Genomic DNA, 27,203 nt, shown 5'->3' on the forward strand with positions numbered 1-27,203 from the left:
TAAACATATTTCAACTCCTCATTTAATTATTTTCAACCCCACATCCCTTACGTCGACTTTCCGGAAAAACAAATGCGTGTTTATTCATTTTTAAAGAAGATTCCAAATACCAATTTTCACGTCTTTAACATCTTTAGCTTTTGAGATATAAGTAAGCTCATACAAAGAATTCAACTCATTTTTCAATTCTTTCACTCCCCTAAAGTGGATTTTCCGAAGACAAAAAACAAAAAACTCCTTTTTCACCCCCAGCCCGTTAATTTGATTCCTCCCCTCCAAAAATGAGTGTTTCTTTATTTTTAAAGGAGATTCCAAATACAAATTTTCAAGTGTGTAACCTTAAGTTTTGAGATCTAAGTTTCTCCATAAAAATAATAAAATGTTTTCACACCCTTTCGCCCTCCCCCATTAAGTGAATTTTCCGGAAACCAAAAATACTTCTTTCTTTATTTATAAAGGAGCTTCCAATGCTAATTATCACACCTGTAACATGTTTAGTTTTGAGATACCGGTACATGTACCCTCATAAAAAGGAATTAAACTACTTTTTCACCGCCCCCGCCCCAAGTTGATTTCCCTCCAAAAATGCGTGTTTCTTTATTTTTAAAGGAGATTCCAAATAATAATTTTCATGTCTGTAACATCTTCAGTTTTTGAGATATAAGTATCCTTAAAATAGATGTTGAACCCATTTTCCCCCTTTTCACCTCCCAATGGGGTTTTCCGAAAACAAAAAAATACGCGTTTCTTTATTTTTAAAAGAGATTCCAAATACCAATTTTTACGTATGTAAACTTTTAAGTTTTTAAGATGTAGATATCCTCATTTTAAAACTTCACCCCCCTTTTTCAGCCCCGTTAACGACGGATTATCCATAAAATCCTCCCTTAGTGAGCACCTACACCCTAATATAAATGTATTCCCAAAATTTAATTTCTTTATGTCCAGTAGTTCTGGCTCGGCGATGATGAGTCAGTCAGTCAGTCAGTCAGTCAGTCAGTCAGTCAGTCAGTCAGTCAGTCAGTCAGTCAGTCAGTCAGTCAGTCAGTCAGTCAGGACATGTTATTTTATATAAACAGATTAGCAAATTCTCTTCAAGGATCGAACTGCTAGGACACTCATTGATCACCCCATCGTTAACTATCACTGTTACTTCCACACGTGACGTATTTAACCTATAAACTACAAGAAAATACGGAGTGATTGGAACACTACATGCCGACCTGCCACCATCTTGAATTCTCCTCTATGAAGTCTATTTTTTGCAATTTGCTTTGCGTTGCACCGACACAGATAGGTTTTATGGCGACGTGGAAGTCTATAAGAGAGGACTATAAGGTGTTGTTGGGACAACGGTCCACCCTGGATTCGCTGCGGTTGTTTAGTTGTCATCTTGACTCGCCTGTGTGCGTGGGCTGTCTCTACCTACTGTGAGGAGGGCAGAGAACTCTTGTCTCCCATAGTTTAGGCCGTGCTAGAATAAATAGTGCTGTATGGCTCAATAACAAAGAGCAATGGTAGAACAACCGAAAGCCAAAATGATACCGGTATTTTAGGTAATATACCTCCAATTGATCAGTTCTATTGCTATTGCTTTTATGTCGGATTGACTCAAACATGTCTTATGGTGAAGATGCGTGGCCTTAGTGAAGGCCTGCTGGGCTGCCGGATTCGAACACAATATCTTCCGGGCTATCAGCTACACGGCGCGTACATGATATTAAGGAAGTTAGGAATGTTGACGCCTAGATATACAATTATAACTATGTCTGTGCCGGGTCATCCATTTTGTACGACAAGGCCTGGTTCGCCTCTCTCGCTTCTGCTGCAACCAGAGGCAAGCCCGACTGGTACCAGCTTTCCATGGGCATTAGAGTATCTGGAAGAGCAGACGGTTCAGTGAGTGAGGGAGGCACGTGGCTCCTAGCTAGTGACACGTTACATATCTGAACACTTCACATTTCGAATTTTGTAGACTATACAAAAGCCGAAAGTGTATTCAGTTCGTTTGCTATATGGCGGCTTCTCGATTTGCGGTACTGGTATGAACTAGGATGTCAGAGGGCCGGTTCCTCACAGCAACTCAAAGAAAGTGTTCAAAAAGTCCTACTCGATGGATTCTCGCGTGCTCGTCTACCATGCACGGCATGCCATTATACATGCTAGCTAACCACGCACCCACCAGGGCTGTCATCACTCGATTATCGGACAAAATGAATTACAGTAACCACCTTGCGTTGCTGGATTAACCTTAAACATACACTTTCAATAATAATTATAATAATAACAATAATAATAATAATAATAATAATAATAATAATAATAATAATAGAATGACGCCAGATAATACGAGATAGAAAGTGGTTTAAACCTTTTAAGGATTGGGAGGAAGAAGAGCGAATGATGTAGCAATAAAAGAGAGTTTTGATTCTGCAACAGAAAACATTAGTTTACTTGAAGGATGTAGCAGAACCAACAGGCTTGCAGAAATTCCTTGAAACGACGGATGTAATGTCAAACATCAAAGACAACGCGACCCTACTCAGCGCTAGATATGGAACAGTATGCTGTAAGCACAGCTTTAAATAGGCCTACCTTCGAGTGTGCATCAGTAGTATAATTGGATGGTTCTGCCGCCTCCTCCTCCTCGCGCGGCGCGGGAAATTTGAATTCTGGCGGGAAATTTGAATTTTGGCGGGAAATTTGAATTTTGGCGGGAAATTTGAATTTTGGCGCGAGATTTGAATTTGTAAACAAAGCCACGTGCTTTTTGACAGCTGTCATCGACAACAACGCATCGCTAACCTCACTGCTGCCATCTTGACGGGCCTAAACCTCACTAGTGCCAACTTAACCTAACTAGCGTGAGGTAAACAAAGCCACGTGTTTTTTGACAGCCACGTGCTTTTTGACAGACAACAACGCATCGCTAACCTCAGTACTGCCATCTTGACGGGCCTAAACCTCAGTAGTGCCAACTTAACCTAACTAGCGCGAGATAAACAAAGCCACGTGTTTTTTTGACAGCCACGTACTTTTTTGACAGCTTTCATCCGCCATCTTTAAACTACAAAGCACTGTGCTGCCCTCTTTAGATGCAAAATTCGTCACCTGTCATCCGCAGTGCTGCCATCTTGACGGGTCTAAACCTTAGTGCTACCAACTTAACCTAACTAGCGCGAGGTAAACAAAGCCACGTGTTTTTTGACAGCTGTCATCCGCCATCTTTAATCTATAGAGCACAGTGCTGCCTTCTTTAGCTACTTACCTTTGAAATATGGTGGCGGATAATTTGAAAAATGCTTTTTGACAGCAGCCATCTTTGTGCACCATGCTGCCCTCTTTAGCTAGATACCTGTGGTGGCACGCAATTCCACATGACAGCAGCCATCTTTAATCAAGAGAGCACTGTGCTGCCATCTTTAGCTAGATACCTTTGAAATGTGGTGGCGGCTAATTGAAAAATTTCACGTGCTCTGTTTGGAAACAAACTCACGTGCTTTTTTGACAGCTACCATCCGCCATCTTTAATCAACAGAGCATAGAGCTGCCCTCTTTAGTTTGAAATGTGGTGGCGGCAAATTCCACGTGCTATTGTTTGGAAACAAAGCCATGTGCTTTTTTGAGAACTGTCATCCGCCATCTTTAATCCAGAGAGCACCGTGCTGCCCTCTTTATCGTAGTAGGTGTAAATTCGTCACCTGTCATCCGCAGTGCTGCCAACTTTAGCTAGATACCTTTGAAATGTGGTGGTGGATAATTTAAAAAGAGAAATTCTACAGCAGCCCTCTCTCGACGCTAATTGCATAAGATGGCGGCTATACATGACTCCATAAGGGTGCTTACGGAAGACGGCTGCTATACGTAGACGCCCTTGGGATGCTTGCGCAAGATGGCAGTTATACATGGCTCCTTATGAGATGCCCTAGGGATGCTTGCTCAAGATAGCGACTGCTCTTATGGGACGGCTTAAGAGTCCTTGCACAAGATGGCTTGAGACGCCCTAACGATGCTTGCGCAAGATGGCGGACACATGATGGCGGCTATACACAACTCCTTATGAGACGCTTTAAGGGTGCTTGCGCAAGATGGTTGCTACTCTTATGAAGAAAGCTAGCTTAGAGGCTAACGTGTCGTGCTAGTTCGATTCATTAAATTTAGGGCTTAAATGCAAAATGTTAAATATATCGAAAACGGTGCACCGTAGAGCAAAACGGACAAAATTTTTCTGCCTAATATCTAGGTTCGCAGTATGAGGAACAAGAAAACCATAGTCTAATGATGGGATCAACGGTTCGGTTCCTACTTAGGCCCTTTGACATTTGCTCTGTTTTACCTTGTATTGAAGCGAGTCTTCGTAACATGATCAGGTCTAACTATGGTAGAGAGTATAACGTACCGTGCTGGTTCGATTCATTAAATTTGGAGGCTTAAATGCAAAATGTTAAATATCTCGAAAACGGTGCATCGTAGAACAAAACGGACAAAATTTTTCCGCCTAATACGTAGGTTCGTAGTATTAGGAACAAGAAAAAACATAGTCTAATGATGAGATCAACGGTTCGATTCTTACTTAAGCCCTTTGGCATTGGCAGCTATCTATTTCTACAAGATGGTGGCTGCTCTTATGAGACACAAGATGGCTTGAGACGTCCTAGGGATGCTTACGCAAGATGGCGGACACAAAATGGTGACTATACATAGATCCTTATGAGACAGCCTAGGGGTGCTCGCACAAGATGGCAGCTACTCTTATGAAGAAAGCTAGCTTAGAGGCTACTGCGCAAGATAACAGCTGCTGTTATGCATGTGGTGGAGGGCAATTTGAAATTATATGTGCTTAATCAACAGAGCACCCTGCTACCCTCTTTAGCTGAAATGTGGTGGTGGATAATTTGAAAAATTCTTTTGACAGCTATCATCTTTAAACATTAAGGCCTTATCATTCTCCTCCTCCTCCTCCTCCTCCTCCTCCTCCTCCTCCTTCTCTACCTCCTCCTCCGCCTCTTATGTCAAGGTATAGCTTTATATCGAACAAGTTTAAACCTGCATCGCGAAGGCAAGCATGTGCAGCGATAACATTATTATGCATGTTTAGACTTTCGAAACATAAGAAGAGTAGAATCAAACGCTGTACTCGATACGACATGTGATCAGAACATTGATTGATGCGTTCAGAAAACAAAATAAGTGATCAAGACTAGAATCGAACACTGTACTCAATACATCATGTGTTTAGAATATGTCAGGGGATACCCTTGTTCTAAGAAGATAAGATTGAAACATAACAAGACTAGAATAGAACACTGTAATCGATGTTGCTAACTTCAACATGTGATCAGAACATTGATTGATGTGTTCAGAACACAAAATAAGTGATCATGACTAGAATCGAACACTGTACTCGATACAACATGTGATCAGAACATTGATCGATGTGTTCAGAACACAAAATAAGTGATCAAGACTAGAATCGAACACTGTACTCAATACAATATGTGTTTAAAACATGTTAGGGGGTACCCTTGTTCTAAGAAGATCAGAATGAAACATAACAAGACTAGAATCGAACACTGTAATCGATGTTGTTAACCTCAACATATGATCAGAACATTGTTTGATGTGTTCAGAGCAAAAGTACAATTTTGATGATTTGCTTAGTGTAAAATCAAAAACTATGGAAACACACTGTGCACATATCGCATAGCTAACTCGCTCAGTAAGCAATATTGCAAAACTACAACTTCAATGATTTGCCTAGTGTAAAAATCAAAAAAAAACACTGTACCCATACTGCGCAGCTAACTCGCTCGGTAAACGATATAGCCAAAGTATAACTTCAAATTATTTAAGTTCCATCATTCGTCTTGTGTGAAAATCAGTCGAACAAGTTATCGCATAAACATGTAACACGAAATATCAGTCAATCTGTTGGCATTGGTTACAAGCATGTAGCTTATGCGGAAAGTAAAATTAAACAGAACGCTAGTGCTATAAGAAATACTCTGCTTACATTTAAGTCCCTAGCTGTTGAACAAGTTGTTACATAAATATGTAACATGAAATATCGGTTCGGAAACATATTGTTTCAAGGATGAAAGGACTCTTCCTCCTCCTTACCGCACATTCATTGTAGGGCTAAGGGGCTAATGGGCTAAAGGGCTAAAGGGCTGAAGGAGCAACAACCTCATCGATCGCTATCAGCAAGAACGCTTGTACTTTGTTAAGTGTAGAAAATTAATCTTTATTTGTAAATGGTTTCATGTTCAGAACAAGGAATGGAACCTAGGGGTTACGTCTTACCTAATAAAATCCCCGAGGTGCGATGAGTTACGTTTTTCGAACTAGTGTTTGGAACACTGAACTTTTCAAGATGATAGCAGAGAGTTTAGCAATGTTCTGTTGTTGGATTATAAATTCCGCGCTACAACATGCATAAGGTGGCAGCCTTGAGGTTTACTGCCGTAAAGATGACAAGAGTGAGGTTAACAATGTTCCGTTGTTGGATTTTAAATTCCGCGCTATAACATGCATAAGGTGGCAGCCTTGAGGTTTACCGCCGTAAAGATGGCAGCAGTGAGGTTAGCGACGCTCTATTGTCCTTCAAAGTGAGGTTAGGGTTCGTCAAGAAGACAGCTGTCAAAAAAGCACGTGGCTATGTTTACCAAACAAGAGCACGTGGTCGTGACGTCACGGTCACGTAGTATGCTGCCTCAGCATGCAAAGTTCAATGTCTACACCTACGCAGTAAACATTCTGCTGTGTTCACAAGATTTTTTACACATAACTATTCTTTATGCTTTAAGTTCATGCACATAGGCTATGCTAAGATAGCAGCACAAACACACGCGAACTTTGCACATTCTAATGGAATATGTTTAGTACTGCGTGCATCATAGATACATGATGTGTACACGCATTTAAACATAGCTATACTTAATGCTGCTGCTTTATTTACAAGATTTTTATACATTGCTATTCTTTATGCTTTAAGTTCGTGCACACACAAGCGATAGTCGTACGCTCTGGCAGGAGAAGTTTAGTACGATATTCGATACATTATCGGTGGGTGATGTGTACACGCTTTAGAACATAGCTCTTCTTTGTGCTTTAAGTTCGTGCACATGGGTTAGGGATACACAAAAGCGATTGCTACATGCTCTAGCGGAAGAAGTGTAGTACGATAGTGGATGCATGTAAAGTCGATAGGTTTTGCTAAGGTAACAGCACACTTACACGATTTTAGCACAATCTAGTGGAAAAGGTTTAGTATGATAGTCGTTTCCTGCAAAATCATTAGGTAATGTGTACACGCTTTGAAACAAGGCTATTCTTTGTACTTTAAGTTCATGCGTACAGGTTATGCTAAGATAGCAGCACAACCTAGCGGAAGAAGTTTAGTACGATATTTGATGCATGCAAAATCAATAAGTAATGTGTACACGCTTTAAAACATGGTTATTCTTCGTACTATAAGTTCATGCGTATAGGTTAGGCTAAGATAGCAGCACAGTCTAGCGTAAGAAGTTTAGTACGAGAGTCGATGAATGCAAAATCGATAGGTGATGTGTACACGCTTTGAAACATAGCTATTCTTTGTACCTTAAGTTCATGCGTCTTAGTTATGCTAAGATAGCAGCACAATCTACCTGAAGAAGTTTTGTACTAGAGTCGATACATGCAAAATCGATAGTTGATGCGTACATGCTTTGAAACATGACTATTCATTGTACTTTAAGTTCATGGGTATAGGTTATGCTAAGATAGGAGCACAATCTAGCGGAACAAATTTAGTACGATATTTGATGCATGCAAAATCGATAGGTAATGTGTAAACGTTTTGAAACATGGCTATTCTTTGTACCTTAAGGACATGCTAAGATAGCAGCACAATCTAGCGGAAGAAATTTAGTACGAGAGTCGATGCTTGCAAAATCGATAGGTAACGTGTACACGCTTTGAGACATAGCTATTCTTTGTACTTTAAGTTCATGCGTCTTAGTTATGCTAAGATAGCAGCACAATCTACGTGCAGAAGTTTAGTACGAGAGTTGATACATGCAAATTCGATAGTTGATGTGTACACGCTTTGAAACATGACTATTCATTGTACTTTAAGATCATGGGTATAGGTTATGCTAAGATAGCAGCACAATCTAGCGGAAGAAGTTCAGTACGAGATTCGATGCATGCAAAATCAATAAGTAATGTGTACACGCTTTGAAACATGGCTATTCTTTGTACTTTAAGTTCATGTGTATAAGTTATGCTAAGATAGCAGCACAATCTAGCGGAAGAAGTTTAGTACGAGAGTCGATGCGTGCAATATCGCTAGGTAATGTGTACACGCTTTGAAACATGGCTATTCATTGTACTTTAATTTTATGTGTATAGGTTATGCTAAGATAGCAGCACGATCTAGCGGATGAAGTTTAGTTCGATGGTCGATGCATGTAAAATCGATAGGTGATGTGTACACACTTTGAAACATAGCAATTCATACTGCTGCTCTGTCCCCAAGACTTTTGAGCATAGCTAATCCTAATGCTGCTCTTAACGACGTCGAGCTAAGGATTGATTACGTGGCCGTGACGTCACGACAACGTGCTCTTGTTTGGTAAACATAGCCACGTGCTTTTTTGACAGCTGTCTTCTTGACGAACCCTAACCTCACTTTGAAGGACAATAGAGCGTCGCTAACCTCACTGCTGCCATCTTTACGGCGGTAAACCTCAAGGCTGCCACCTTATGCATGTTATAGCGCGGAATTTAAAATCCAACAACGGAACATTGTTAACCTCACTCTTGTCATCTTTACGGCAGTAAACCTCAAGGCTGCCACCTTATGCATGTTGTAGCGCGGAATTTATAATCCAACAACAGAACATTGCTAAACTCTCTGCTATCATCTTGAAAAGTTCAGTGTTCCAAACACTAGTTCGAAAAACGTAACTCATCGCACCTCGGGGATTTTATTAGGTAAGACGTAACCCCTAGGTTCCATTCCTTGTTCTGAACATGAAACCATTTACAAATAAAGATTAATTTTCTACACTTAACAAAGTACAAGCGTTCTTGCTGATAGCGATCGATGAGGTTGTTGCTCCTTCAGCCATTTAGCCCTTTAGCCCATTAGCCCCTTAGCCCTACAATGAATGTGCGGTAAGGAGGAGGAAGAGTCCTTTCATCCTTGAAACAATATGTTTCCGAACCGATATTTCATGTTACATATTTATGTAATAAATTGTTCAACAGCTAGGGACTTAAATGTAAGCAGAGTATTTCTTATAGCACTAGCGTTCGGTTTAATTTTACTTCCCGCATAAGCTACATGCTTGTAACCCATGCCAACAGATTGACTGATATTTCATGTTACATGTTTATGCGATAACTTGTTCGACTGATTTTCACACAAGACGAATGATGGAACTTAAATAATTTGAAGTTATACTTTGGCTATATCGTTTACCGAGCGAGTTAGCTGCGCAGTATGGTACAGTGTTTTGTTTTTTGATTTTTACACTAGGCAAATCATTGAAGTTGTAGTTTTGCAATATTGCTTACTGAGCGAGTTAGCTATGCGATATGTGCACAGTGTGTTTCCATAGTTTTTGATTTTACACTAAGCAAATCATCAAAATTGTACTTTTGCTCTGAACACATCAAACAATGTTCTGATCATATGTTGAGGTTAACAACATCGATTACAGTGTTCGATTCTAGTCTTGTTATGTTTCATTCTGATCTTCTTAGAACAAGGGTACCCCCTAACATGTTCTAAACACATGTTGTATTGAGTACAGTGTTCGATTCTAGTCTTGATCACTTATTTTGTGTTCTGAACACATCGATCAATGTTCTGATCACATGTTGTATCGAGTACAGTGTTCGATTCTAGTCATGATCACTTATTTTGTGTTCTGAACACATCAATCAATGTTCTGATAACATGTTGAAGTTAGCAACGTCGATTACAGTGTTCTATTCTCGTCTTGTTATGTTTCAATCTTATCTTCTTAGAACAAGGGTATCCCCTGACATATTCTAAACACATGATGTATTGAGTACAGTGTTCGATTCTAGTCTTGATCACTTATTTTGTTTTCTGAACGCATCAATCAATGTTCTGATCACATGTCGTATCGAGTACAGCGTTTGATTCTACTCTTCTTATGTTTCGAAAGTCTAAACATGCATAATAATGTTATCGCTGCACACGCTTGCCTTCGCGATGCAGGTTAAACTTGTTCGATATAAAGCTATGCCTTGACATAAGAGGCGGAGGAGGTGGTAGAGAAGGAGGAGGAGGAGGAGGAGGAGGAACAGAATGATAAGGCCTTAATGTTTAAAGATGATAGCTGTCAAAAGAATTTTTCAAATTATCCACCACCACATTTCAGCTAAAGAGGGTAGCAGGGTGCTCTGTTGATTAAGCACATATAATTTCAAATTGCCCTCCACCACATGCATAACAGCAGCTGTTATCTTGCGCAGTAGCCTCTAAGCTAGCTTTCTTCATAAGAGTAGCTGCCATCTTGTGCGAGCACCCCTAGGCTGTCTCATAAGGAGCTATGTATAGTCACCATTTTGTGTCCGCCATCTTGCGTAAGCATCCCTAGGACGTCTCAAGCCATCTTGTGTCTCATAAGAGCAGCCACCATCTTGTAGAAATAGATAGCTGCCAATACCAAAGGGCTTAAGTAAGAATCGAACCGTTGATCTCATCATTAGACTATGTTTTTTCTTGTTCCTGATACTACGAACCTACGTATTAGGCGGAAAAATTTTGTCCGTTTTGCTCTACGATGCACCGTTTTCGAGATATTTAACATTTTGCATTTAAGCCTCCAAATTTAATGAATCGAACCAGCACGGTACGTTATACTCTCTACCATAGTTAGACCTGATCATGTTACGAAGACTCGCTTCAATACAAGGTAAAACAGAGCAAATGTCAAAGGGCCTAAGTAGGAACCGAACCGTTGATCCCATCATTAGACTATGGTTTTCTTGTTCCTCATACTGCGAACCTAGGTATTAGGCAGAAAAATTTTGTCCGTTTTGCTCTACGGTGCACCGTTTTCGTTATATTTAACATTTTGCATTTAAGCCCTAAATTTAATGAATCGAACTAGCACGACACGTTAGCCTCTAAGCTAGCTTTCTTCCTAAGAGTAGCAACCATCTTGCGCAAGCACCCTTAAAGCGTCTCATAAGGAGTTGTGTATAGCCGCCATCTTGTGTCCGCCATCTTGCGCAAGCATCGTATGGGCGTCTCAAGCCATCTTGTGCAAGGACACTTAAGCCGTCCCATAAGAGCAGTCGCTATCTTGAGCAAGCATCCCTAGGGCATCTCATAAGGAGCCATGTATAACTGGCATCTTGCGCAAGCATCCCAAGGGCGTCTCATAAGAACCTGTGTATAGCAGTTATATTGCGTAAGCACCCTTAAGGAGTCATGTATAGCCGCCATCTTATGCAATTAGCGTCGAGAGAGGGCTGCTGTAGAATTTCCCTTTTTAAATTATCCACCACCACATTTCAAAGGTATCTAGCTAAAGATGGCAGCACTGCTGATGACAGGTGACGAATTTACATCTACTACGATAAAGAGGGCAGCACGGTGCTCTCTGGATTAAAGATAGCGGATGACAGCTGTCAAAAAAGCACATGGCTTTGTTTCCAAACAAGAGCACGTGGAATTTGCCGCCACCACATTTCAAACTAAAGAGGTCAGCACTATGCTCTGTTGATTAAAGATGGCGGATGGTAGCTGTCAAAAAAGCACGTGAGTTTGTTTCCGAACAAGAGCACGTGAAATTTTTCAATTTGCCGCCACCACATTTCAAAGGTATGTAGCTAAAGATGGCAGCACGGTGCTCTCTTGATTAAAGATGGCGGATGGTAGCTAACAGAACTTTTCAAATTGCCCGCTACTACGTGCTTAAGGTAGTAGCCATAAAGAGGGCAGCACGGTGTTCTGTGGATTAAAGATGGCGGATGACAGCTGACGAAATTGCCCGCATGATAGCAGCGCGGTGCTCTGTTGATTAAAGATGGCGGATGACAGCTGTCAAAAAAGCACATGGCTTTGTTTCCAAACAATAGCACGTGGAATTTGCCGCCACCACATTTCAAACTAAAGAGGGCAGCACTATGCTCTGTTGATTAAAGATGGCGGATGGTAGCTGTCAAAAAAGCACGTGAGTTTGTTTCCAAACAAGAGCACGTGAAATTTTTCAATTTGCCGCCACCACATTTCAAAGGTATCTAGCTAAAGATGGCAGCACAGTGCTCTCTTGATTAAAGATGGCTGCTGTCATGTGGAATTGCGTGCCACCACAGGTATCTAGCTAAAGAGGGCAGCATGGTGCACAAAGATGGCTGCTGTCAAAAAGCATTTATCAAATTATCCGCCACCACATTTCAAAGGTAAGTAGCTAAAGAGGGCAGCACTGTGCTCTATAGATTAAAGATGGCGGATGACAGCTGTCAAAAACACGTGGTTTTGTTTACCTCGCGCTAGTTAGGTTAAGTTGGTAGCACTAAGGTTTAGACCCGTCAAGATGGCAGCACTGCGGATGACAGTTGACGAATTTTGCATCTAAAGAGGGCAGCACAGTGCTTTATGGTTTAAAGATGGCGGATGACAGCTGTCAAAAAAGCACGTGGCTGTCAAAAAACACGTGGCTTTGTTTACCTCGCACTAGTTAGGTTAAGTTGGCACTACTGAGGTTTAGGCCGGTCAAGATGGCAGTACTGAGGTTAGCGATGCGATGTTGTATGTCAAAAAGCACGTGGCTTTGTTTACAAATCTGTCAAATAGCACGTGGCTGTCAAAAAGCACGTGGATTTGTTTATCTCGCGCTAGTTAGGTTAAGTTGGCACTACTGAGGTTTAGACCCGTCAAGATGGCAGTACTCAGGTTAGCGATGCGTTGTTGTCTGTCAAAAAGCACGTGGCTGTCAAAAACACGTGGCTTTGTTTACCTCACGCTAGTTAGGTTAAGTGACAGCTGTCAAAAAGCACGTGGCTTTGTTTACAAATCTGTCAAAATGCACGTGGCTGTCAAAAAGCACGTGGCTTTGTTTATCTCGCGCTAGTTAGGTTAAGTTGGCACTACTGAGGTTTAGGCCCGTCAAGATGGCAGTACTGAGGTTAGCGATGCGTTGTTGTCTGTCAAAAAGCACGTGGCTGTCAAAAAACACGTGGCTTTGTTTACCTCATGCTAGTTAGGTTAAGTTGGCACTAGTGAGGTTTAAGCCCGTCAAGATGGCAGCAGTGAGGTTAGCGATGCGTTGTTGTCGATGACAGCTGTCAAAAAGCACGTGGCTTTGTTTACAAATTCAAATCTCCCGCTAAAATTCAAATCTCCCGCCAAAACTCAAATTTCCCGCCAGAATTCAAATTTCCCGCGCCGCGCGAGGAGGAGGAGGCGGCAGAACTCTCCCATTATACTACTTGCATCCAATCAAATGGATTAGTTACAGAACAGAAATTTTTAAAAAAGAGGTAACTTTCCAAATCAATCAGGACATGTATATAACAAAAGGTGCTTTTCAAGAAATATCACATCGCCTTATCCTCTCTCAGAAATATGATCGCTAAGTGACAATGACAAAAGAACAGGAACTACATGAGATGGGAGCTCGCTGCTACGGAGGGATGGCTCTCGATGGAAAAAAAAAGTAATTTTAAATTTTTTCTCAAAATATAAATAAACAAAAACAATTCCCTAGTATCTTAACATCAAGAAAGACCTCGAAGATGGACGCATCCCTTCAAGGAATTGCCAGAGGTGGCTTGCAGAGGGCTGGCAACCGCCTGATTACGTAACAGCCACATTTCTCCGTTTAGATTAGAGAGCTGTTGTAATTTCCAACCTTTTTAAAATGTTTTGTGCGTTTTTACTGTGCGGAGATACATTTTCACAAACTTCCGGAAAAATTCCATCTCAGATCATTTATGTCTGATACAATTTTGTTAATGGTGACATTCACGAAATTAGCTCTCGTTCCCTTGAAAATTAGTGCTTCATTGAAAACCTCTTTTCCTTATCTTCCAATATTATTGGCGTTCGAGTGACCGAAATTCGCGACGAAGCAGCATGCCAATCGCTACAGGTTAACGGCCCACTTCACTTTGAAAAACGTTAATTTCGCTTTTGAAGCCCGTTCATAGCTCACATCGTAAGTTACTAGTGCTAGCTATGGACCACGTCATTCCAATTGATTCCTTCCCTCATTCGTTTCTCGCTTTACTCAACTTCTTGCATCTTATTACGGAAACCACGGCATCCTCCAAGTTACCTTTGATCCCCACAGCTAGCTGGGGGAACCAGGAGCTTCTGTGCGCCTGAATATAGCCTTGTTCTTTACTCGTCATTTTCTTTGCCTTGCCTAATACTTTCCTCAGTATTTTCCTTTTCCTTTTCTTGGCTTCTAGGTGTTTCTTATTGATATGAACTGTGCAATCGCCGCTTTAACAGTCTCCGTTAGGTGTAGTTCTCTGAAAGAGTCACATTTTTTAAATGTAAAATCATCTGCCACCTTTCCAGGATCTAACGCTAAACCAGCTATCTTGTACATATGTAGAAGACTCAATGTATTTTATCTGTGTTGACCTGTAGTTGTACGCAAATAAGTCTCAGTCGTTTAACGCCCGAGAAAGACATCTTGGCTGTTGAAGTTGTGACGGGAATTGCCATCAATATTTTCAAAACCTTGAACAGTTCTGAGAGCGAATCCTTCAGATGCACTCCTACCTCGAAGTGATTGATAATGTCTTTTAAGTTCACAATTATTTTTCCTTCATTCAGTAGTGACCCATGAAACATTCCTCTGTGAAGCAAAAGATCATCAGAGAGATAATCTTTTTCATAGAATTGTAAAACTTCATCTTTGATTGCATCACTCTTAAGTAGAATCTACACGACTTCAAGCAAGAAATTGTAAGAAAATGTGTCAATTAATAATGTTATCTACGATTGCAAAGAATAGACACTTGTATTTTTGTTCAACTGAATAAAACTCTTCTGCTGAGTTATATTCAGGATATTTATAGTTTGTCTCTAGGCAGAGTGGGTGAATGAATTTCTGCACGTTTGTTTTCTCTTGCTTTCCACTAGATTTATTAAAAACCTTTTCTACAAAATTTCATGCTTGCTTTCAGCGTCATAATCAATTTATGAGCCTCTTCAAGGTGAAGCGATTTATTTTGTAGAGCATAATTTGTGGAGCCTAGCTGTCCAAATAATTTCACATCAGCTATAAAAAGAAAATCAAAGGGATTCATCAGTCTTAAAAATGAAGCAGCTTTAGATCCTGACTCGGTTGAACCACTGTCTGCGACGGACGAAAAAATTCAATCAAAGCTGTATAATTAGAAAGGACAGAAGAAAGTGACAGTTCACCTTGTAGGATACGGTGGGCGTGGGTTAGGTGGTCCATCGCCTTTTATTGATTGAAGAAATGCTGGTCTCTTAAGCGAATCTCTCACATAACCAATTACATACTTGACCATATTAAGTGCATCTCTACACTTAGGAATTGATGATATTGTATCTTGTGCAACCAAGTTGAGTGAATGCGCTAAGCTCTCTTTGTACTTGCACACCAGACGTATCAGTCTCTACAATTTGGGATCGAAAAACGAAAGCGAGTGCGTATATCACAGGTGACACAGAATAAAGTGGCTCATTATCACTTGTTTCGGAGGACTTGACCAATCTGGCAGCAGTTCTACTTCTACCAGAAATAGGATTATTATGAACAGACGAAAAGAGCAAGAATGAGGTCACCTCTGTCACTAGGGGCTGCAAACCTTTTTATGGAACACTTTGAGTCTACTGCATTACTTACAGTCCCACTGAAAGGAATGTGATTCTATCGTTACGTAGATGACATATTTTCGGTCTGGCCACACGGAAGAGAAGCATTAAATGAATTTTGAAGCATCTAAATTAAATTAACAGGAAGATCAAGTTCACACTGGAAATAGAAAATGAAGGTAAATTACTTTTTCCTGAAAAGTCTTTCTGCAATATTGCGGGTAGAACATTCACATTCTCGTAGCCCTGTTAAAGGCGTGTCTGACTCAGAACGCCACACCGAACGACCTGTACAACGCGTGTTTGATGGTCATAGTGGCGCTACTAGCAGAAATCTTTATCGACTATCGCGCGATTTGAATAGGCGTCGTCTTTCAGCCCATCCATCTCCCTGCCTAACTCCCCTATGACATCAGGGTCTATAGCTCATGTTTTATTGTCCAAGCCCAATACTTCCAGAAATGTTATTAAGGTGGTTCGATCAATGGTGTCGTAGGCCTTCTTAGAGTCGACAAAAGTCACTACAAAATTCTTATTCCTAAGTGTCAAACGTGAAAGAATGCATTTAATAATGTATGTATTATTAACAATATATACCTGAACCTACACACAGTGATATCAACAAGCGCAACACAATGATCAGTTTGAAGTTAAGAGAAACATTGTGCCGCTGTATCCAGTTCTTACCGGGCGACTTGGCCGAGCGGATAGGGGTCGGCAGCCCTCAAGGTGGTTTTCCGTGGTTTCCCATTTTCACACCAGGCGAATGCTTGGGCTGTACCATATAACCTTATTAAGATCACGGCCGCTGAATTCCCACTACTAGGCCTTTCCGACCCTATTGGCTCCAGGAGATCTCTTTGTGTCGGGGCGACGCAAAACAAATAAAGAAAAAGTTGTTATCAAAACGGTAGACAGGTAAATTAAGAGAATTAAGACAAATCTGAGAAAGCCAGCTGAAACAGACATATACAGTATACTAAATCATATGTGTTTGTACCTAGAGGCTAAGGGGCAAACTACAATCTGATACATGAAACTTTCATAGACCAAGACCATGTTAAAGACAATAATGAGCACAGCAGAAATCAATATTCGCAAATTACTGGGGAGGTATTAAAGACCATGGGGTGGTACCAAGTGCCTTATTTAAAATTTTCCCTTTGACTATATCATAAATAATAATATAACACCAAAGGAATGGAAGGAATCTATAATAATACCAATTTATAAAGGAAAGGGTGATAAAAGGAAACGTGAGAAATACAGACCAGTCAGCCTGACCAGTATAGTTTGTAAAATACTGGAGAGTTTAATAGCAAAATATATTAGAGAGGTATGCCAAGATAAAAATTTGTTCATGAGGAGCCAGTATGGGTTTGAAAATAAAATTTCTTGTGAGGCACAACTGGTGAGATTTCAGCAGGAAATATCAGATCACTTGGATTCGGGATGCCAGTTGGATTGCCTAGCCACAGACCTTTTCAAGGCATTTGCAGAGTGGAACATGGAATATTATTAAAGACACTGGAGGGAATAGGATTGGACATATGGGGTATATGTTGGATAAGAACATTTCTGAATTCAAGGGTTCACAAAGTCAAAGTAGGTAATCATGTATCACAAGAAGGAAAGTTTGGAAGGGAATTACACAGGGTAGTATAATCAGCCCATAACTACTCTTAATATATGCAAATGATTTAGGGAAGAATATAACATCAAAAATAAGATTGTATGCAGATGATATAATTGTTTACAGAAAAATCAAATACAGGATTGTACAGATTCACAAAGTGTAACTGTACAAATGTACGATCCCCACATTTTTAGGTTAGGAAATTTTCGTAAAATAATTTGCAATATTGAAGTCATGAAAATCTCGTAATTTTGTTCATTTATAACGTAAAAACATAATATTATAAGAACAATTTGTAGTAGGGAATTTTGAATCTGTGTAACTTTGATTTGTGTAAGAGTCTGCACATGGCATGGCAGTGTAGGTTGCTCAAGAAAACAGTGGCTATATCGGGAAAGACGGTTGAAGTAAGTTGGAAGTGTTACAACATGTGGTTTAGAAACCCGGGCTTAGGCCGGGAAGTGGACGCTGTCATCATTGTGGACAAAGGTGCAAGTTCATCATTTGCGGATCGGCAGCTTGGTAACCAATCTGTAAGCTCTTATTTCGAACGAGATTGCATTGACCAAGAGGCGCTTGTAGATGTGGCAGTGGTAATGTTGTTTCCTGTGGATTTAGTAGACGCTACGCCACATGGAGCGAGCCTATATATGTCTGTGTTAGTGCAACGAGTTTCTCAGCTTGCTTGTTATGGAATGATGGACGAAACATATTGTGCGTGCGTGCTACGAGTTTGTTGTTTAATGTGCAAGAGTTTGAGGTTACGATTGCCACTGCGCAGTCTTGGCTGTACGAGTTTTTCACGGGTGCATTACTGTACAATTACCGAGTCATGACTAGTGCATTACTCGTTAATTCACATTGCCGGTGAGCGGTTGGTGGAAGATGCTACATGGTGTTCTTTTGTGAGTAAGACTATGGATTCCTCGCCGAGGAAATGCACATTGTGGGTAATATGTTGTGCACAGAACTTGATGGAAACGTAGCCGAAATGTTTATTACTTGCTCATTCTTTGAATAATACAACATGCTTGTCGTTATTTATTAATCCCGTAGCAGACATTTTACCTTGTGGATGTTTATGGCTTAGTAACAGAGTATAGTGAGGTGGCTGGGTGTGCTTTTTTGTACAGTTATGACATGTGGTAAGAGTCCACGGTGATGATGCCATTGTGCTAATATATTTAACGTTAGGAAGGGACAATCTTCATACCAGTAGGATAATCACTTTGAAGCTTGGCCTTCAGAATTATGTACAGTTGTGGTGTATACCTTGTAGATGTTGCTTGTGTAGGCTTATACTGGTTTCATCACGTGGTGATAATTGTTGGTTTTTGTTTTGTTTTAATATTGTTTTGGGAGTAAATTGCTGTAGTGAAACTCGTGGTAAATATTTTATTGGTGGAGTGAGGATGAACCTGGCATGCTACCCACATTTAATTTCAGGGTAAACAGTAAGAGCCAAGGTTGTAAAGCAATTCTGGAACTTTGTCAGCCTGATGACCGTCGCCTTGGGACAGGGAGTTGCTCGTTGCTCTACAGAGTAGATAATTCCTGTAATTGTCTGGCAGGTGGCGCCCAATCTTGTTATTTATACTTATTTTATTCACCATTTATTCATTTGGTATCTTCAATAGCTTGTAGATCAGGGCCTCTCAAACGCCAAAAAACTCACGCGTGCAAATTGAGGAGCAGAGTTCCTGTGCACAGTGCATCGGGCCCATTCGGCTCGGCTCGGACCAACGCTTCGTCTCCGGGCTACTCGGCTTAACTCGGCTCGGATTTGGAGCGCTCCGAAGCAAGTGAGGAAAAGGGAGACAGGCGGAGCGAGCGAGGCAGGCGTGGGGAAAGACAGAGAGAGCGCTATTGCTCCAAATCGAGGAGTGGGGTTCTGCACTCTGGTCAACCAAGCGAAGTCGTCTTTTGTACCGTGCACAGTGCATGGAAGCTTAATGGAAGCAAATGAATTGTCATGACATTTGCAAACAGGAGCTTAAAAATTGAATTTAAATATACTTTGGATGAGGTAATTGTCCCAACGATGTCAAGTGCAAATACTTAAGTGTGAGATTTCAAAGTAATTTTCACTGGAAGGGTCATGTGCATGATATTGTTAGGAAAACATACAGATCGTTTCATGTCATATTGAGGCTCCTTAAAGGATGCAAAAAAGAATTAAAAGAGAAAAGTTACTTAAGTATGATTCGTCCATTATTGGAATATGCAAACAGTGTTTGGGATCCTCACCAGGAATACCTAATAAATGAAATAGATGGTGTGCAGAGGTAAGCAGCAAGATTTGTAACGGGAGGTTTCAAGAGAAAGAGTAGCGTATCAGAAATGTTACAGAAACTTGGGTGAGAGGCTTTAAGTAAGAGAAAGCAGAAAACTAGACTTATAGGATTATATAGAGCCTATACAGGAGAAGAAGCATGGGGAGAAATCCGTGAGAGGATTCAGTTGGAAAATAATTATATTGGAAGGGCTGATCACAGGTATAAAATTAGACGGGATTTAAGCAGAAATGATTGGGGTAAATTTTCATCCATTGGGAAGGGTGTGAAGGAGTGGAACAGTTTACCTCGGGAAGTGTTTGATCCTTTTTTTAATTTGTACAGGTATTTAATAAAAGAATAAACAGCAAAAGAGAGAAGAAATGTTAGAGGTCATTCGACCTGTGTAGGTTTTTGTAATACAGAATTTTTGTGAATAAATTCCATCCCCTTGTCTATGGAGAATGGACAGCTGAAGTAGGGGACTGCCTGTAGGGGTGAAGTACAGTGGGGACTTCGAGGACCCTGGGACCGCTACGGTAGCTGTGAAGGCCCTTCAGGAACTCTAAAAAGCAGTGGCAAAAGGGACTCTGGTTAAGACGCAGCATGTAGTTATGCACGTTAGGTACCAAAATGGGTGAAATGAGAAAAGGAATGTACATTTAAGTCTTATAGCAGTTGTATAGTATTATTGAAGTGATTCCATGTACTGTAAATGAGTTGATGATCTGTGTAAGTACAGGAGATATTATGGGTAAAATTTTGCAAATAATATAAAATTATTAAGGATGAGCTGTGCTTTTAATAGAAACATTGTTAATGTAAATGGTATAATACTGTATTTTAGAAAAATTGTCTTTCATTCTTCTTCATTTAAAATTCAGTTGTTGAGAACAATGTTTTCTTGTGTATCATTTGCCATTGAAGTAGACTCCTAATTTGCAAATAAAGTATTTTAATTTAATTTAATTTGTTGAAGCTTTGATTAGGCGGGCGATATCTCCCCCGTCCAAATAGTCTATTTAAGAGTCCTGAAGCTTCTTGCGGGTTGGGGTTCATCTTCACTTTGGATTTTCAGTTGAGACACCAGGTGGCATCCGGCAGTAAACCGCAGTAAACACAGAAATGGGGAAAGTTAATTTGTGCATTTTTCGGGGTCCACTTTCACTTGTAAGATTGCAAGAAACACGTTCATCACGCAGAAGTTGTTGGTCCTGAGCGCCTTCCACACCCTGCGACCTCCACCTGGCTTATTAGTGTTGCCTACATGAAGCGAAATGCACGTGATATACGTGCTCCACCTGGCCTACATGAAGCGAAATGCACGTGATATACGTGCTCCACCTGGCCTACATGAAGCGAAATGCACGTGATATACGTGCTCCACTTGGCCTACAGTAAGCGAAATGCACGTGATATACGTGCTCCACCTGGCCTACACGAAGCGAAATGCACGTGATATACGTGCTCCACCTGGCCTACACGAAGCGAAATGCACGTGATATACGTGCTCCACCTGACCTACACGAAGCGAAATGCACGTGGAGTTCGTAAGTAGGTACTGCAGTGTTGAGGGACGGTGGAAGTATGAGTTACTCAAGGCGTAACATCCAATGCTTTGGATCTGGAGAGGGATGAACACACCTAAGAAAAAGCAATCAACGGTAAAGTTGAACAAGATAAAGGGAAGATCGCAGAAAGCAATTATGACAATTATACAGTGTGTTTCTAAAATTGGAAGTAGAAATTTCTAAAGTTTTTTTTTTTTTTTACCTGCACCACTCTTACAATCTTTTTCCAATAGTGTCGATTGCTTCATGAATGGGCTCTGTAATTACAATAGCAATTGTACAGCCAGGTTTCTGTGAAGGTAGAACTGCAGAGCAATTCTCTCGAATTCTTAACATCATTAGGCCTAACGAATTTAAATGTTTTTAACATTTGCAATCGATGAAAAATGTCTATACTTTCCTTCTGGGAACTAAATTTTAACATATTGTGCTTACTTGTGTTTCACCTGTAGAGTATCTTATTGTATCGCCCGCTGGATGTGTCACAATTGGGCTTGACACTCACACATTTAATACAAAATGATCCCTTTAAACTCGTCATTCAGAACTGATCTTTATGCAATGATTGATCCTATGTTGGCAAAACACGAACACAACTGCCACTCTTGACCGCAACAGTCCGCCAAATGTTTCCACTGTCGAACAGCCCACACATTCCTTAAACAATAATTTCTCCATCATGGATATGGATCGTAACCCTACCTCCGAAAACTTAAGACGGAGAATAGTCGGATTGAGTGGCAAAATGAAAGAGGGGATCTCGACTTAGCAGCCAGCTGCTTCCCCGAGACGCGAGAGGGACTTTCAATTCTAGTATGACAAATTTTTGTCGTCTTAGAGTAAAAAAAATCCATACCTCCCTGGTGGAGAATCGAACCCCGATCTCCCGTGCGACAGGTGGGTATACACAGTTTGAAGTTGTAGCTAAGGATCCCTGCTCTACAATACTTGTAAACAGGGGAGAGAGAAGTTATTAAGTTTCATTCCCAACCCATATCATTTCTTTTTCAATTCTGAAACAGTAGATAGCAAATTTTCGGCAGATTCGGTATAAAACAAACTATATGCACCATTCCTACCTAAAGCATTCCTGTCCTACCATTTTTTGCTTTCCAGGAAGGGCCGCATAGCATTTGATTAACTTATCGCCATGTGCCCTCTCGAGATCTACAAAATATAACAGACAGAACCTCACACAGCGTTTCTCAAATACCACACTTGGCCTATATTAAAAATGTGAAAGTTAACACCCCTTCAAATCCATTGCCGTATCGATCATTGATATATCTGTAGCTGTAGCTTACCACATCCCCACCTTTATGACTCTAATGATCCGGGCTGTCCCAGTTCTTATTCCTCCAATCACATCAGTAGTTTATTACGTGAGGCACGATTCCAAATTTTACATTCACCCCGAGTTCCGAATTCTATTGATATATATAATGTCTCAACGAATGCTGTTGAATCTGTGCTGTCGCTGGGGAACGTTATCAGTTCCCTAGACTGCAGGCTTGCAAACGTTTTTCGACAAATATCCATGAAGGAGTTTGCACACAGTGTCAGAAAGGATGGGTTAGGGACCCCAATGGATAAATTTGCCCTGATTGCCTGAACATAACTCACAGTATGTTTGACATGTCGGTTTCTATCTCAACAATTAGAATAAGTTGCAGAGCGACATTAGTATCGCTTGAGTCTGCCGTAAGAGGAAAACGTCATACTCACGGTATTCACGATTTTGATAGCGTTGTTGCTCTTGTAGTGTGGACAGGAGGGCTGGTACGTGGTAGCTGCACTAACATGAACTGACGTTTCTTTTCGTGTCGAGTTGAGCCGCTATGGTCTGCGTGATAGCAACCAACCTTTCTGCCGACTTTGACATCCTCCAGCAAGCCAGTGCCTTCTTGTGCTCCTCTTAATCCTTTGGATTTGATTGCAGACGTGATCTTGTCGTTGGGATACCGATCTGTCTCTTCACTTTGGATTGATGAAATTCCATATACGTTTTGTTAGTCGGTCATCTGAAATCCTGAAAATGTGCCCATACTATTTTCTTCGGTGCTGTGATTGCTTCTGTTTTGTTGTACACCTCTTCTTTAGATGTCAGTTGTAGCTACCCTCTGTTACCTAGGATCTTCCCTGTCTACTCATGCATACAATGGCTCTGTTTTAACAACTGTGTTGTACAGCCAGAACTTGTCTCCTATACACGTAGTCCTTTATATACGTGTTCTTCTTGAGATGGTATGCACGGTCTAACTTTCATATCCTAACATTCTGCTGGATCACCTCACCCAGTTATCCGAAAGTTTTGACTCGGCTAATCTTCCCATACTTAGTGATAATCTAATCTGCTCCATGACGTATTTTGTCTTCTCAAAGAAAATCTGCATTCCTACTTACTCGGCTATTTCTGTCAGCCTGTTGCTCATATTGATTACTGAATCAATGTCATTTACAAAAATGAACATGTCATCCGCAAAGGTGAGACAGTCAATATACATCCCTGTCAAATGTTTGTTTGTTTCATCTTGGCTCAAAGTATTCCTCCACATTTTCCAGAATACAGTTGAAGCGGAGTGTATTTCACCTTCGACACTGTGTTGGTGAGCTTCTGTTTCATCAGCTTTCTGAACTTTTCGGCCACCCCATACTCTTCCAGAACATTCATTAGTGATCCCCGGTCTATAGATTCGTAATACGGTAAATATGATCACATAATTGTATCCTCCTGTCGTCTTGTATCTGACGACATTATTCAAGTAGAAAATCTATTCTGGGCAGGAACGCCCCTTTCAGACGCCAGCCTGGTATTCTCCAGTCTGTCTTTCCAGTCACAATTGAGTAAATTCTCAAAGTACCGAGCCATAATACTGTAGTTGTCTTTGTTGGTCAGTCCCAGATTTCCATTTTCATCTCTAAAGTAGCAGACTAAGGGCTTGGTATCCTTTCAGATTAGACTTGAACGTTTGGTAGAAGTCCCGGACGTTTTTCTTTAGGAAATCCTAATCATTATGTTCTAACTGTTGGTTATCATACGACCGCTAATAATAATAATAATAATAATAATAATAATAATAATAATAATAATAATAATAATAATAATAATAATCGTATGGGCTCAGCTACCGTAAGCAGACATTTCGATTTGACGCCATCTGGCTGTCTGCTCGTCAATTTCGACGTTCCGTTTTACTCTAGGTCCGCTAGATGGCAGACAGAGTAAACCGGATCTCTCTTGGGCGTCTATGGCTGAGATTTAATTAATTTTGTCGGGTAAATACCAACTGTATCACCAGAGATCTTTTACATGCCGACATCGTACGACCGCTTTCATCTCGGAACAGTCTGGATGCATCCTTCTTAGTTTCACGAACCCTCGAAATTCCGGGTCGAGTTCCATGTCTTCCAGGCATTTGTTATACTGGTCAGTGCTTCATCACTGACTTCATTCCACCATGTTTGTTTCCTTTTGTTAGCTGCCAGGATCGTAGCATTGGCTGCTTGCTGGGTCTTAAAGGCGATGTCTGTCAATTTATTTGACACAAGGTAAGTTGCTGGTGGTACTAACATCTTCTACCCTTCACCTACAGAACATGAAAACTCATTTTAATTCGATAGTGTGATTTGAACATGGGCATGGAGTGAAGTGGTGCTTGAAGCGCATGCTGTCAGTTCCTAACCCGAACGTCGAGTGAAATAGTATAACAGATAGTCTTCCTGCGAATTTGGCCTTCAGTACGTTATGGATATAATTAGCAATATTCTCAGAATGCACAATTCCTTGTTCTTGTGAATCTGTTTACGCTGGCCAAACATGCAAGAAGGTAACAACTAGGCTTAAGGAACATAGCAGCAATTTGTATCTTAGCCAGGCAGAGAAGTCTTCTGTGACAAAACATGTCATAGGCCCTACGTAATGGCCATCAAATCCTTTTTAATGAAACAGCTGTCATTTTCAAGGAAAATTCATGACGCGACAGAAACTGCTAAGCACCCAAATACAGTAATTTGAATACAAACAAGGGCTACACACTAACTTGACAGACAGTATATTAGAACTCGTCGCCCGCCAGATGGCAGCGCCGTCAGTATTCGACTTTTATTACGGCATTTAACATTTGTCTTCTTCTAGTATGAGGTTGGAGTTTATCATTAAGAAAAGACAGCGCTGCCATCTAGCGGACGCGCCATGATTTCATGTTGTCAACGCTGTCCTGTCTAGAAACTAATCTGATCATAGCTGATTCCTTGATTCTTGAACTATTCCTCTGACAGGGTCTTCCTATCTAGAGTCTAGTTTCTATGGTGTGACTATTACCATTGTTCATAGGTCATACATTTACAGCACGATCTAACGCAAGTACTGGTCGTCACAGTCTATCATCTATTGCAGAGTATTTACTATCCTATGATGTTTTGATAACAGGTCCCGGTGAAACGTAAAGCAACTAGAAAAAAAGATAAAAGGTCCGAATTCTTCATGAAAGAAGATCCCGCATGCAAAGTATCACGTGCAAGGAAGTACCGACCTTTAGCTAACGCCAGTCTGGAGAGCAAATCCCCGTCACTTGTCTGTTCGAGAGCCGGCAGGTCCATGTAGAAGACTGCAATGGAGAACACAACACATGTTACAGCAATATAACCAGCGACAACTTGCTGTATGCGAGGTTAAACATAATAAAGCCAGGCAATTCAAATCCCTGGGTTCATGCATCACCAGCATTGCATTGTCTCTACCGCAGAGTGATGAGACTAACAGCGCTGCGACGTGTGAGGAAGGACAGAAACACTGAAACCTCCAGGATGGCACGCGGCTCGCAAAACTCAACCGTATATTCAGAAGTGGAGAAAACATTGGAAGATTGCAAACCTAGCATAAGCGGAAAGGTGCGAGAATATGAGAGGTGATGACTGTGATGCCTCTAACCATCAAACAATACGTCAGTATTCCCGGCGCAAGGTTTAGATCCCGGAGTCATTCATAAGAAATAGTAAGCAGGGATAAAATTTCACGTCACCACAAAATGAGCAAAGTTTTGTGAATGTATAATGAAAAGTGAGGCAGTACCTCTTCTGACTGAGACAAGGAATTCCTCTGGGGACATCGTAAGGACAATCACACAAATATATTATTTATATAAATACAATCATAATTTTGCCAGTACTTTCCAGTTTTGGTGTCATACTTCGTATTAATCTCGAATCAGGTGTACACATGTCGAAAATAAGGTCTCCTTGTGTTTACTTTATCGATATCAAGGGAGAGAATATCAAGAAAGTTTCGAGACAGGCGTGGAGCTAATTATTACGTTAATTCATCTTTACTGTATGAGGAATACTCATAATTTATTTCATTTTTGACAAAACTTCCAAGGTCTCTGGAATACATTCGTTCTATGTAAAAGGTTTACATAATCTTATTTGCAATCTTTTATACTTTCACAGTAACAGTGGGGATGTACAATGCATGAAATAGCGTCTAACCGGCGACAGTTGTTTTCACGTAGTGATGGGTCTCGTACCTACCAGCTTACCCAGTTTGTCCTTCCTATCTTTTCTTACCAATGTCCACGTGCTTTTTCACGTCAGCGATACTCACCGGTGATGTTAGCATAACTCCTACGAACTTTCCTTATTTACATTTTCTCTAGGTCTGTGGAAGATATTCGTTATTGTTCCCCGTACGGTAAAAAGGCATCAACACACACATTATCTACATTCATGCTACATTACTTGACAATCCTCTACACACTGGCTATCCTCGCAATCAATCAATCAATCAATCAATCAATCAATCAATCAATCAATCAATCAATCAATCAATCAATCAATCAATCAATCAATCAATCAATCAATCAATCAATCAATCAATCAATCAATCAATCAATCAA

General features: G+C 40.7%; 1 protein-coding gene across 4 annotated transcripts in view; it reads right to left on the reverse strand.

Moving 5' to 3' along the window:
• Positions 1 to 27,203, reverse strand: part of Hnf4 (Hepatocyte nuclear factor 4) — an 832,843-nt gene that overhangs the window by 581,969 nt on the left and 223,671 nt on the right. For 3 of the 4 annotated variants that reach the window (XM_067140295.2, XM_067140294.2, XM_068226052.1), the window contains exon 2: positions 25,842 to 25,916. The exons of the other annotated variant lie outside the window; for it this stretch is intronic. In XM_067140295.2, the coding sequence (XP_066996396.1) occupies positions 25,842 to 25,916 (75 nt within the window). The remainder of the gene's footprint in view (positions 1 to 25,841; positions 25,917 to 27,203) is intronic. 4 annotated transcript variants of the gene reach the window in all.

Source organism: Anabrus simplex, chromosome 2 (assembly GCF_040414725.1).
Source record: "Anabrus simplex isolate iqAnaSimp1 chromosome 2, ASM4041472v1, whole genome shotgun sequence".
Taxonomy (NCBI): Eukaryota; Metazoa; Arthropoda; class Insecta; order Orthoptera; family Tettigoniidae; genus Anabrus; species Anabrus simplex.